The 14253-nt window shown below is 40.8% G+C and overlaps 1 protein-coding gene and 1 long non-coding RNA gene across 3 annotated transcripts in view; one reads left to right on the forward strand and one right to left on the reverse strand.

Moving 5' to 3' along the window:
- Window positions 1-3547, reverse strand: part of PPP2R5C (protein phosphatase 2 regulatory subunit B'gamma) — a 75518-nt gene extending 71971 nt beyond the window's left edge. Inside the window, exons 1-2 of the mRNA XM_033062204.2 lie at window positions 3475-3547; window positions 1868-1933 (exon numbers count right to left, since the gene is read on the reverse strand). Coding sequence (XP_032918095.1) covers window positions 1868-1933; window positions 3475-3501 — 93 coding nt within the window. The 5' untranslated portion in view covers window positions 3502-3547. The remainder of the gene's footprint in view (window positions 1-1867; window positions 1934-3474) is intronic.
- A 211-nt stretch (window positions 3548-3758) lies between these two features.
- Window positions 3759-14253, forward strand: part of LOC116998235 — a 49518-nt gene continuing 39023 nt past the window's right edge. For both annotated transcript variants that reach the window (XR_004418342.1, XR_004418341.1), the window contains exon 1: window positions 3759-4101. This is a non-coding gene — a long non-coding RNA (uncharacterized LOC116998235). The remainder of the gene's footprint in view (window positions 4102-14253) is intronic.

Genomic DNA, 14253 nt, shown 5'->3' on the forward strand with positions numbered 1-14253 from the left:
TTGCTGTACAGCTTCCATCAACTGAAACCTCATTTCCCTGACTGCAAGACAGGAAAAACACATGCTCAATTTTGTAAATACTAAATACTGTTGTACTTTTTTATCCATAGAAGTTCAAGGCATCATGAATTTAGTTGAATGCTATAAAAGTGTCTATAAATAAAGTATTTGTGGGATGCTGCTGCTTGTGTTGTCCCTGTTCTTTGAATAGCAGGCGGTTTCTAGTCTTTACAATCTGCCATTTGCATTAAATTCATTTGCATTAAATGCATATGCATTAAATGCATTTTGAGAAACAAAAAGCTGAAATGAACCACCTTATTTCCAAACCTACTCACAGTCTAGAAGATGAGTTTTTAAAAGCCATATTAAAACATATGTAGAATGTCACATGATGACAACCTTTTTCTGAAGGGAAAGGAAGCCTAGAAATGTATTAACAGTATGCTCTTGAATATTTCCGTATTTACCAATCTTCACTATGTTAATAAACAGCCTCCTCACATAAGCACCAGGTAACATACAGCAGGATTACAGACAGCCACGTTAGAATGCAAAGTCTACATTACTATTTGTGTGCAATTACTCTATCAATTAAGATAATGAGTCAAACACTGAGGTGTTCAAAACTGTACAGAGACTAAATAATGCCCACTGGGAATGAGAACCATACTATTATGGGCCAGTCTCATTCCCAGTTCCTTTCCCATTCTGCTCACATATGAGCAAGTATCATAGACAATTGAACTGTACTTTCAATTGGGAATTCTACTTAGATGGACAAAAGAAACAGTGTATGAACAGTAGAACATATTCTTCAATTGAGATTCATCACTCTCACATTTCAAATTTAAAACCCAAAAATCTAGACAGCAAGAAACAACAAAGAACCCTATATACAAAGAGCATAGGAAGTTCTTCACTTATCATCTTGGGGAGCTTTACACTCGATCCTGAAGTACCAAGAGGGAATAAGAAAATAAGTCTTGGTCTCAGCAACTTGTCGTTCAGAAGCTTGAGAAAAGAAGTAGTCAACAAATGTACTGCAAAGATGGTGATAATGATGAGCCTTACAACTGCACAGGAATTAAAATTATGGCCAACTGACACTCTTTTTAATACCATAGCAATATACTGAAAAGACGGAACACATCACAATGAAGTACCTCTATTTACACAACTACAAACATCTACACTGATACATTCCCCTCTTCATTCTAACAAGCTCCCCTAGTAGCTAAGAGCCTTTCTAGTACCTAGCTTCCCTCCATCAATCACTCCTATGGGAACTTACCAAAATACTTTTACATGTAATTTACAAGTTGTAATGATCTTCTCAATTTATAGTAGCATGAAAATTTCAGGAAATTGACCTAAATGGTGGATTTCCAAATCAAACAAAACTACTAATTCTGAGTTTCTGGATGAATGTGAACAGCTGGCAGCCTTTGATTAAGCCTAAGGTCTCCTGACAATAAACCAGACTACTGACATGCCAGCATCGACAGTTTGAGAGAAGAGACCTCTGGGAATTACAGAGAATTCTAAAAACGACATTGAGCAATGAGAAGCCCAAAAACACACAATAAGACTAGATAATAAGACAGAAGTACATCTCATAACCAAAAAAAGGAGTAGATGAGTATTGAAGACTGTAGCAAACAAATATTTATCTACTCTAAATAAAACTGACTTCCTTAAAAGCATCATCTCTTATCTTGCCAAATACCAGGGCAGTAGTTCCACAATCATTTTTCCCTCAAAACTACCTGTCATGTCAAAATTACAATGTAGAAAAACTTAAAACACTTTTTAGAAATTACTACAAGTAAGTGTGAAAAATACTATGTTTTTTAGTAATATTTACCTCATGTTCTTGGTTATCTTGTCCATCTTTGCCACTTTTTCCACTCTTGACTGATTTTGCAGGTTCCTTAAAAAAAAAGTTTGCAGTTTTAGGATTTTTTTAAAAAGGAGATCTAGATAGATTTGCAAGTCAAGGAATCAGGTTTTTTTAGACACTACTCGCTAAAAGTAATAAAATTAATACAATAAAAATAATACTATTTAACAGGAAGATGATATATTGAACTATTAGTCTCTACAAACCCACTTCAAGTACTTTTTTGTCTATAGAAAGACTTTGGAATTATGTCTCAAAATTCACCTATAAAGATAAGCTTTCACATAGGTAAGCAGGCAAGGACAAAGAATGCAAGTGATTTGAACCATGTCTAAGAAATGGTTTAGTTCTACCACTTTGCTGTCTTTGGTATTTTGGTTCAGAAATATTTATATTTACTTTAGCTTTGAAACTAGCATCAGTATAGGACATATTTTACATTTTATTATTTTGTCTGTTCTAGAGGCTAGAAAGTCTAGTGTTAGAAGTACGCCCACAACTCAATTTTCTGCCTCACAGCGTTGTACCTACCTTGAATCCTTCACCCATTTTTTGAGATTTGTTACTCTCAGAAAAGTTTCAATGTTTTTAACGTCGAAAGTACCAAGGATATTGGGAAAACGTTAAAGCAAACAACCCTCACAAACCACAACACTCAACCTCTCTACATCTAATTTTAAAATGACGTTGACAAACTGAAAGCTGAACAGAGGCAGTCGAGAGGGACAGCAGCTGGCTGAGGCAGGACAGCACACTTCACTGTTTCTGACTTCCACTCGTGGCTAATTGGCTATCACACAAAATAAAGCGCAATCCAGCTAACTTCCTGCCGCATTTACAAGTTTTCTGCGATCATTACTTGTGCAAGCCCCTTTCGTAGCCGCCAGACAAATCACTCCCTGGAGCCTGAGGCAAAGCAGGGCCAAAGCTTGGTTCGTTCTATTGTCAGGAGAAGGAGCTGAAAGGCTCCGCGGGCCGATTAGCGCTCGTTGAATACTTACAGAGAACCCCCAAGCGCAACTCCCACTGCAGCCAGAGCTACGCAGTAGCGAAACTTCCCAGGACGGTGCCCGGGCAAGCAGCCGTGGGGACGGACCCCCCCACCTTGCGGTGGAAATAATCCCTTTCCCTTCCCCAACGCCCCCGGGCCAGCCCCGAGCAAGACTCCCCCTTCCCGCCTCGCCTCAGGCAGCCCCGGCTGAGGACACGTTTCCCATCCCCTCCCTGCAGCACTCCCCCGCACGCCAAACCCACGGCCGCCCTCCGCCGACTCCCTCCCTCCGACGGCCGCCGGCGAGACGGTACCAGGACCCCGCCTCGGCACCCCCGGCCTAGGCCCCGCCGGGAGCTGCCCCCTCCCCGGCAGCCGCGGGGAGGCGGAGGCCGGCACACAGCAGCGAGGGAGGGAGCCACCCCTCAGCCGGGGCTGCCCCTCGCGCGGCTCTCCCAGCACCGGGGAACGGGCGCCGCTCGCCGCTGCCGCCCCCCACCCCAGGCCCCTCCTCCCCGCGGGGCCTGCACCCCACAGCCTCTCCGCGGGGCTCGGCCTCTCCCGATCCCCCCCGACTCACTTTCTCCTTCTTGTTTTTATTCGGCATGGCCGCGGAGGCGCAGCCCCCGCCGGCCCCGCTTCGCTCCGCGCCGCGCCCGCCCCGCGCTGCCGCTCCCCCGCTCCGCGGCGGCCTCGGCGCTCCCCCTTCCTCCCCCGCCCGCGGGGAGCGGGCCCTGCCCGCCCATTGGCTGCGCGCGTCACGTGACGCACAGCGCGGGGCGCGTCACCAAGCGGGCGGGGCTTGCGGCGCCCCCGCCCCGGCGGCTCCGGCGCTCCCCTGACGGGCCGGGGCTCTCCCGGCGGCTCCTCCGCTCCGCCCGGGCTCCGGCCACGCCTCGGGGTGTTCCCGCAGGCTGAGCGGGGCTGCGGGACGGGCTGAGGTGTCCTCAGGGCCCCGAGTCCCGGCAGGCTTTTTCCCAGCCGGTGTCAGCCCGTGGGAAGCGAGGGTCCCTGCACCCGCTCCCTCAGCCGCTCTTGGGCGAGGGGCGCGGGCTCCGCCGTGGGCGGAAACGTTAAGGGGAAAAAATAAAAGAGATAAAATAGTAGAGGGCATACCTGAAGTTCGCTGACCCTCTCGTACAAATCCAATGTGTCCATCACCATTTTGAGGACTTCAATATGCGCTTGCAGTGTGAGGATGAGGAAGGTGAGCTTTGCGAAGTTGTAGCCTGGTTTTGAAACGATATCTTGATTGCTTATAAGAGCCTGAGTTCAGTTGTGCATGTTTTCATGGTGCCCAGCTGTTCCAGAGATGGTTTTTTCCCCAAACAAATAACTTTTTAATCTCCCAAAACCAAAATGCAAAATTTAGGACAATCTTAGACAAAAGAATAAATGTGCAAATACTCCATCTGGAAAATTTACAAACTGTATTTCTCCCATGGTCATATTTAGCCACAAATTACTGTTAGCTGAGGAAAAAGTGCAGAGGACGTTAACACTCATAATAACATCCAGAAGTAAAATTTAGATTGGACGTACTTTTAAATTCTAATTGTGTTGTACTGCTTCTGTACTGTTTCTTAAGTGCTAGGAGACAAATTATCTCTGCCTCTTAGTCTTTTTCTCATCTTCTCTGGTTTGAGAGTTTAGAAATGAGGTGCGTTTATCACTATTGTGCCTCTGCTAAGAGCCAGTCATGAATGAGTTGCTACTAATAAATGACATTTCTGACCAACAGAATAACATGGATTTTTGAACTATTAGGAGACAGCAAAGGAAAGAAATCTATTTCCATCTGTAGCCTGGAGTTAGATCAGTGTGTGATGAGGTTTGTATAGCTAAGGATAAACTCAAGAGCTTCCATTTCTTCGTTAGGTTACAGTTTTGTAGAAGCTTAAACTACTCTTAATTCCCAGCTGTTGTGCTCCTGTCTCCCTCCCCTGCACTCATGCTGGCATTGTGAAGCTTAAATTTCTTCACAGAATTGATCAGATTGAAAACTATCCTCCCAAAATGATGGTGTGTTATTTTAATTTTGGTTAGGAGTCTGTTGGGGTTTTTTGTTTGGTTTTTTTTTTTTTTTGCCTTGAACTGGCACAACATCACCTGCTTCTGTAAACACTAGCATTGGCTGAAGGAAGGGGGTGGAAATATGTGGCGGGGGCGGGATGTGACATCAACAGCCTAGATTTAGATCAGTTTAAGCAGCTTAATGAGTTTCTCATTGGCTCTTGGCCTCTTTTGTGCTGCTAGTGCTCATGGTTTTTCTAAATAATGGGAAAACTCTGTCTGTATCCTTCTTACCCAAGTACTTCTGAATAGGAGCAGCAAAAACTGTCTGTCCTTATTTTGCAGTTAGTTGGGAAACCTTGAATCAATATGTTGAACTGAATACAGGTTCAAAAGTTGGCACTGACTCGGTTAACATTTATGAGGTTTTCTTTGTGACCACAGATGTAGAAACTCTTGTGAAAACTTGACTCCCCCTCACCTCGCTTTGCTGCAGAGTCTAATTCACCACTAACAGAAAGCAATTGTGTTTTTCAAGGCCTGCTCTATTATATGAAATAATCAGTGGGTAGAGGAGGTTTACAATAAAAATAGTTCCATCTGTATGCTCTAGTGTCTTCATAAAACATGAGACTAAGATAAGTGACTTACATGATGAAATTTTACTTTCACTACAATGGTATGGCACTGTGGGCCTAATTATTCTGCTATGGAGTAGGAATAACTATGTAAATAAGGTGATGTAATTTGAGTGTGAGTATGACTATATTAATATTTGCGTTAACTTCTGAACATTTTATGCAAACTAGGTGTTTTCAAAAACCAGATCATATTCACACTGATTATCTCTCTAATTAAATGTCAAAGTCTAATGCATGTAGCATAGTTTTCAGTTTGCATTTTTTACTGTACTGAGCAAATTCTCTAAATTTGCAAAAGTTGAGTCACCAAGTAATGTCAAGTATTGTGTAAAACACCTGGATAATATTTAATAGCTTGAAATTGGGCCAAGTTTCTGTGTGCCAATGAAAGGGGAACATTTACACAATTAGGCCTTGCCAGCTGTATTGGATATTCTTGTCTGTTTGATTGCTTTTCATTTGTTTTTGTTGCTTGTTTTTTAATCCCTTTACAGTGGTTGAGCAGTCATGCTGTGGCCTGAGCCAGATCACTGTCACTGTGGCAAGGATAACATCTTCTGTCCCCAGTTGTATGACTTTATTGCTTCCCATGCACTGTCTGGTTTAATTGGGTGGTATGCCAGTTCAGCTTGTTAAAATGGCAGAAAACTAACTGAGCAGTGGCACAGGAGACAATGAGACCTTTTGCCAGCAAGCTGTTAATTTGGCTCAGCTGAAACTATGCAACACCATTTGTGGACAAGGTTTTAGCACCCAGTGAACTGTCATCATAATACATAATTGTCAAACATTGTCAGGCTGTTTCTCGAAACATCTCTTCATTCACTGACGCAGACTTTTGTTGTCTGGCACAACAGATAAAGAGAACTGAAACCTGAAGGACCAATGGCAGTAAAGAGGCTGGAATAGATGGGTTGAAATAGAAACAGATTTTTTCTCATGCTTGCCCGAGCCAAAATACTACTTAAGGTAACTTTCCTGGCAAGAATAGTGGAACTGGCAGATTATGTCTGAAGGAACTGACTGAGGGAACAAACTACTTAATCAGCACCTGCAATAGATTCTGCTTCTGTGCAATCTGACACCAAAAGCTGCAAAACCAGTATACTCAACTTCACAAAAAAAGCTTAAACATCTTTCAGGAACTTTCTCTACAAGTGTGGATTCACTCTGCTTAACCTGAATCACATTAAATAGTTATTGTGTGGCTCTCAATCTAAATTGTAAGGTTTTAATTCTCCTCAATTATTTTAAAATCCATTAGGGTTGGATGTTCTGTTGTCACAATCTGCAATATTGTAAAGGTTGCAAAACAATTTATTCACAGCTGTATAAAAGTCAGACTCTTTTGAGGTGATTAGTAACAGGTCAAACTTGGAACTTCATGCATGTAAACAACATGATATTTTAGCCCTATACATGACCACATAATTACAAATGACAATTATTGGCATCACTTAACACAGAATGAGAGATGTGCGTTCAGAACCATAATTAGTCATGTAGATGTAGTAGTGTCATATGGGATGCCTTCTAGCTGTAATATTACTCTGTATTTTTGTAAAATTTGGACTAGTCAAAAATAAAAAAATGTTCATATATCATTAATTATGCTATCTGAATTTTAGCTTTAAGAATTTTCAGTGACTTTGGAACTATTATATTGAAATACAGATTTTTCTGAATTTGTTCTAAATCCCTTTGACTGTCTTCCTTGCCTCTAAGTTTAAAAAAAAAGATAAGGCTTCACTTGAATGTAATGAATATTATTAGTTATTTAGGCAATTAATAGCATTATAGAAAATGTTTGCTGGGAGATTTTTCCATTAAAAAACAACAATCGAGACTCTCCTTCAGGTAAGTAGTGAAGCTCATGTTAACACTCTTTTCAGTAGGCTCCCAGAGGATTATTGGCAAAACCAGAAGTCATCTTGCTTGTCTTGTATGGAGGAGCAGCAGCAGGAGAATCTCCATGAGAGAGAAAGAGCTGGGAGTAGAGCATGGCTACAGCAAAGACAGGCCCCTCTTACCAGGGCATTGACCCAGTGGGCTCAGGATGGTGATAGTACCAGTCTGAGACAAGGCAAGGCAAGGATTCAGACATCCACCCAAAAAATCCACTCAAAAGTGGCAGAAGAAAGAACCAATGGGACCAGAATGGAGTCAAGACTTCCTATAATACAGATCAGAGCCAAGGAGGCAAGACTGGACAGAAGACTGCTTATAACATAGGGTTAAGGTTTATCCAGAAGACCAGGGCCAGAGAGAATGGTGCACCTGCAATGTAAGCCTGGAAGTTCTAGGAAGTTCAGCTGATAAATCATATTGGAAGGAGACATGACTGGATAGAAATACAGCTTTGACAAAGTGGGCCAGGTTTGCATGCCCAGGCCAGAATTTAAATAGAGCTCCTGGACCACTTGGAAATGTTGTCACATATGGCTGGAAACAGACCTGGTATTAAGTGTTGTTGGTCACCATTGTCTGTATTAATTAACATGTGGATTCTGGATTTCTGTTTGGGCCAGCTTAATTTTAAAATGAAAAACATAAATAATGAGAATGGACAAGTCATGCAGAATGTTACTAAAGCATTGTACTGGTTTTAACTGGGGTAGAGTTACATTTCTTCGTAGTAGCTTCTCTGGGGCTAGATATACTCTGAATTTGAGATGAAAACAGTGCTAAGAACATAACGATGTTTTTGTTATTGCTGAGCAGTGATTACACAACCTCAAGACCTTTTCTCCTCCTCACACTGCCTCTCCAATGAGGAGACTGGAGTGCACAAGGATTTGGGAGGGGACACAACAGGGACAGTGACCCCAGCTGACCCAAGGGATATTCCATACTGTGTGATGTCTTGCTCAGCAGTGAAACTGGATGGAGGTGTGTGGAGGTTGGCTGGGGCTGGCAGTACTAAGGGATTGGCTGAGCATCTGTTGGCTAGTGGTGAGCAATTGTTTTGGGTTTTTTTTAATCTTTTCTTCTTCTCTTCTGTGTGTATTTTCTCTTAATTGTTACTAAGTGTTCTTTTTCTCAGCCTATGAAGTTTCCCATTTTCACCCTTTTAATTCCCACCTCTATTCCATTGGGGTAAGTGAGCAAGCAGCTGTGTGACACTGAGCTGCCTACTGGGGTTAAATCATGACAGGCATCTATACAGAGATTCAGAAATATTCTGGACAAATAGTAACAAACACAAAAATATCTAATAATATCTAATGATAGTTAAAACATTTTTATCTGCATGTGGCCACAGTTACCACAGTGGTTATTAAGTATTAAAATTACTTACATGGGGGAATTCAGATGATGATCAAAGTAAAAGACCGGCTATTAAGCCAGAGGAACCATTTGTCTTATCCAGAATTCCAATTCCTATGAGAAATGCCTGAATTTGTGTGCTGATACCCAAATTCCAAGGACATGGGAATTGCAAAAATAGTAACATTAAAACACTTCGTACAAATTGCTTAAAGTTCTTCTGCCTCAGTGAAGCAAACAAAAGGATCTTGAGAGCAAGACTTTGCTGTATGTCATGGAGTTGAATCTTTTCAGGAAAAAAATCCTCAAAGAGGTGCAACTCTGTCTATGACATTTATAAATTAGGATGTCTGCTTTTACATTTCCACTATTTCTGTGGGTTTATTTTTTGTCTTTCTAATGAGGTGTTACTTGACAATATGATATAGTCATCTGTTTAAAATTTATTGTCTCTGCTTAGCATTTAGGAGGTATAAGGGACATATTTATTTTTGATAGTTCATCTCTTTTTCATATCCAAATTGAGTATTTTTATGGTGTGTTTTGGTGCAATTTTTAGCAGTCTTTGTTCATTCCAGGTTTTTGTTGCATTAAGTACAACGTTCTCATACATGTACTAGCATTCCTTCTTCCCACACGATATCAAAGGAAAGATTAATTTTGTGTCAGATGAGTGAGACTAGTAACATAAAGGTGACTGCAGCTGAAATTCCTACATTTTCATTTTTGTCATGTTTGAGTTGGTATTTATAGAATGAACGAAAAGATCCAATTAATTATACCTCCTATTGATGCCATACAAGATTTTCTCCTTCTACACTTCATACCTTTTTTCTGCCGTTTTTAGGATTTGTCATAGCTAATATAGCTGTATATTTTTATCTCAGTGTGGGAAGAGTTGAAAGACATACTCAGAAGGCATAGTCAGGACTTAACCCTGCAAGTACCATGAGTTTGTGGACCCATGAGGGTCTGTGTATGTTCAAAAGTGTCCCTCTTCTGAGGTGATGTGTATGCTGGATTTCTGATTTTCAGGAGCAATTCGTGCTGCCTTGTCAGAACGTGAGGAGTAGCTTCCACCAGCAGCGCTTTTGGCTTGCTCCCCCTAGGACAGGCTGCCTGCTGCTGCACGGAGCAGGCGCTGCAGGGATCTCACAGAGCCCTGCAGGCCTTCCACAGCCTCTCTGCATGCATGGCACAGACATCGCTCCTCTGCTGTGCTCACATCCTGGCATCAGCCAGTTCTTGTTGTGTGCTTTAAGAAGGATAAAATTTGGGTTTAAGTATCATTGCCTGGGTCTACAGCGAAACATGAAGCATGAAGCAGCCTCACCAGGTTTGTTTTGGTAGTCAGGTAGTTCCTGCAGTCAGGGTTCCCTGTCTTCAAAAACTGTGATAGTCTAGAGGCCTCTGCCAGACCAATTCCCTCTAGGCACTTTGAAGTCTATCTTTGCATATGAGACATCTGAACAATTTTGAAAAATTCTTTAATAACAAAACTCTTTTTTGTTTGCTCAAGATAAAAGGAGAAATGCTTGCAGCACACCACTTATTTCCTACTATACCATGTTATCAGAGAGACATGTTGCAGGGTTGTGCCAGGCAAAGGCTTGCAAGATGTTGGAGGATTGGACCAAGCCTAGAGAGATTTTCTCAAATCATTTCTTAGAGCTATCTAGTCACTGAATGGCTTCTAGAATTTTTCTTAGAGCAAGCCTTGTTATTTTGATTCAGAGAGTATTCCAGGAATCATCAAACGTGTGCACAGAGTGAATGCTAATGAAGAGGACTTTGGAACAAAACAGGCAGTAATTCAAACCGATAATGCAGGTGCACTCAGAATCTCCTTATGTGTTGCAATGGAAGCCTTGTCTTCTAATTCAGCTGTAGATTCTACTGGCCAGTAAAAGTCCTGAGTCATGGAATGGGTTGGGTTGGAAGGGACCGCAGTGGGTCATCTTGTCCAACGTCTCTGCTCAAGCAGGGTTGTCCTAGAGCACATTGCGCAGACCTGCATCCAAATGGTTCTTGGGTATCTCCAGTGAGAGAAACTCCATAGCTTCTCTGGAAATCTGTTCCAATGCATGGTCACTGCACAGTAAAGAATTTCTTCCTCGTGTTCAGGTGGAACTTGCTGGTCATCAGTTTCTGCCCAGTGCCTCTTGACCTATTGCTCAGCACAATGAAGAAGAGCCTGGCTCCATCCCCTTGCCACCCTCTGTTCAGATACTGGTAGACATTGGTGGAGACCCCTCTCAGTTGTCTTTTCCTGTGGCTAAACAGGCCCAGCTACCTCAGCCCTTTCCTCATAAGAGACACTCCAGTCCCTTAATCATCTTTGTAGCCCTCCAGCTGGACCTAGTCCAGGAGCTCCAGTCCAGTGTGTACTGAGGAATTCATAATTCTAAACTCAGTTTTTCAATATAAGAATTATTAAGAATAAATCAGCTTCATCAAACCAAAATGTTTTTGCTTGGTCATGTTTTAGGTGTCAGCTCCATTTTTACTGAGGGTTTAAAAAAATCAGATACTCTGAAAGAATTTAGACAGAGCAATTAAACATTGGCAAAGCTTATAAGCATTTCAAACCAGAATCTTACAATAGGAAGTGTTAGAGCAACTTAACTGCAGATTTCTCTTCCATCTGTATTTGTATTATGCTGTGTACTGACTATCTGGTATGCCTGTACAGACTTTGCCCCAACATTAAATTTGTTTGCATCTTATGTTCAGTATTTAATTCAGAAATTTTTCATAGATATGAGTTGTATTTACATTTTATCATGGTTCTTAGGAACTATGTTGGACCTTCTTTTGAACATCAGGAAGCTGATTAGAAGTACCAGGTAGACAATTACTAAGAAGTCGTAAAACAAGGCCTTGGACACAGATTTTTTACCTGCATTCATTCCACAGAACCATGACACATAATATTTAAACTTCATGGATTCCCCTCACAGAGGTTCATGGGGTTTTTAACTTTTTATACTCCTTTCTTGCTGTCCACAGTTTTTTGCTGTGAAAATGGCATGTATCGATGTCAGCACAGCTGATTAGTCACAACTCTTCTAGAGTTTAATTTCCCAAACCAGTTCCCATCTCCAGCATGCTGTATCTTCTCTGCTTTTGCTTTTATTGCTCTTCTCATGTATTTCTTTCCAACTTTATCTGAAGACTCCTCTTGGTTCATATATTTCTTGGATGTGAAGTATTCCATAGAGATGTAACAAGATGATTCGTGAACCATTTGTGAAAGCTGTTCTCTTCCTTTCACTGCAACTACCGAGGTAGTTTTCTGGGCAGCACTTTGCCTGTCTTTTTTTTTTTCCTTTTCTTTTTTTTTTAAGGAAGAATTGTCAGGCATTTGAACTAAAGTTATCTGCTTTTAAATATAAATGAAATGAAAAATCCCTGTTTTTAGCAGAAAAAAGCAGATTCATAAGTGCCTGTTCATAATTCCCAGGGCACTTTACATTTAAAGCTTCTTTCATATATGTAAGGAGCATAATGGTAATAAGGTAAATAAAATGCATATAGAAATAAGGTATGTAAGATATAAATAAAGGTTTCTTTATTTATATAACAATCCTACTCATCATCTTAAGTTAATTAGATTTTTTTTTCTGACTGCACCAGCATGGGTTTGAATTTTAGTTCTGCTAAATATGTCAGGGCATTTAAATATTTATCTAGAATGTCAGAAGCTAGATGAACTAATGCCTACTCTTTAAAGATTTAAAAAAAAAATGTACTTGTATTATGGAACTAACCAGAGGTTTTAATTCAAGGCTGAAGCATTATAGCACTGTAATTGAAATATTAGTAGGGAAATGTCCTTTTCACAGAAAGATCTAGTTTTGCTATGTACTTCCCAAACAATATGCTCCATATATAATATTCTTCAATGAACTACTAAATTAGCTAGATGCACAAGTTGTGGCCTAGAAACCAGAATGGGGGGAAAGTTACCAAAAGCTGAGCAACTAAATATTAAAATTTATTAAGTATACATAAGTTAAGGGATGCAAAGGCTCACTAGTCACTGCCATGAGTGTTCAAGCTCTGATGGTGCTTTTCCAGGTTCTCAGCTCTTTCTAGGTCAGTGTTGCTTGGCCTGAAGGATAAAGTTCATCACCTGATGCTGCCCCTTGCATTTCTGTGCATGCTGTTGGCTGCAGAAGATGGTAAGGCATCTGGTGGCCTGAGAGGCTTGTGTAGGCTTGAATGAACCTTGGATATGTTTGATACATCATGAATATTCAGGAGCCTCCTAGTCAACTTCTTGATTATTCTGTAAATGTTACAGCGGAAGTGGAATTTTGATAGATGGTAAATTCAGATGCTTTGTGTTTAAAAGATCATTTTATGGTCTAACATTAATTACCACCAGTAAACACTGATGGCTAAAGAATTGTCTTAGAAAAAGCCTGAGGGAATACTCTTTGAGCTCAGTGACAGAGTAGGGTTTGAATGATCTGGATTCTATTCTTAATTTGACCATTAATTTGCTGTGATTTTGGCAAGGTAATCTCTGTATTTCTTTTACTTTTTCACATCTTCTATCTCTCTCGTTTGTCTTTATGGCAATTTGTCTCTACAGTGCCTAGAATAAGGAAGGAGGCAGTCAGGACTGTGATTCTAATAACAGTGACAACAAGTAGCTTTAAATACAAAATGAATTTCAATTGTTTTATTGAGGTATGGTTGTAATAGGTTTTTATAGATATACTGAGATACAGAATTAAATTATGTGTTCAGCCACCTTTAACCTAAGGGGTTTAATCCTGTCAGAGAGCAGTCTTTAGCATCTGTCTTCCTGTTTTGTACTGACATGAAAGAGGATAAACCATGAAGATAATGTCCATGAATGTCAAGGAGGTGACAAAGCTGTATTTATATTTCCTGATACTTTTTCAAAAATATTCTCATGAAAACCCTTTCATATGATACTGACCTTACATTTTGAAATTGACTGATTAGTTATGTTTGAGATGTCTATTGCTAGGCTTACTCCAAATATACCATAATGGTAATTGCCTTTTCACAAGAAGAGGGCTTCTACATTATGACTGATTTTTCTAGCAGATTCGAGGGGGTGAAGGCAGCCTTTGAGTCTGCATTGAAATTTCCTGTATTTCAGTTGGGTTCCCTGAAAACCTAACTGTGGTTCTGCTCAGTAAACATAAAAAAACCTCTAATAAATTCAAAGCTCATGGACACCGCTGAACATGATGAGTTTTGTTGAGAGCAGCAGATGCCAGGCTTCCTGCAGAAGGGAGTTACAATCACTTGGTTTTATCAATTTACTAATTCCCTTTTTGACAGTACAGATGTTTTGCATCTGTACTGCATGTTTGTATCCATACAAAAAAATGTTGTGCCTTGAGTGTGCAGAAGAAGAACATGTCATGTACTTCATGCAAAACTTTGTGAAAGCA

This window comes from Catharus ustulatus, chromosome 6 (genome assembly GCF_009819885.2).
Source record: "Catharus ustulatus isolate bCatUst1 chromosome 6, bCatUst1.pri.v2, whole genome shotgun sequence".
Taxonomy (NCBI): domain Eukaryota; kingdom Metazoa; phylum Chordata; class Aves; order Passeriformes; family Turdidae; genus Catharus; species Catharus ustulatus.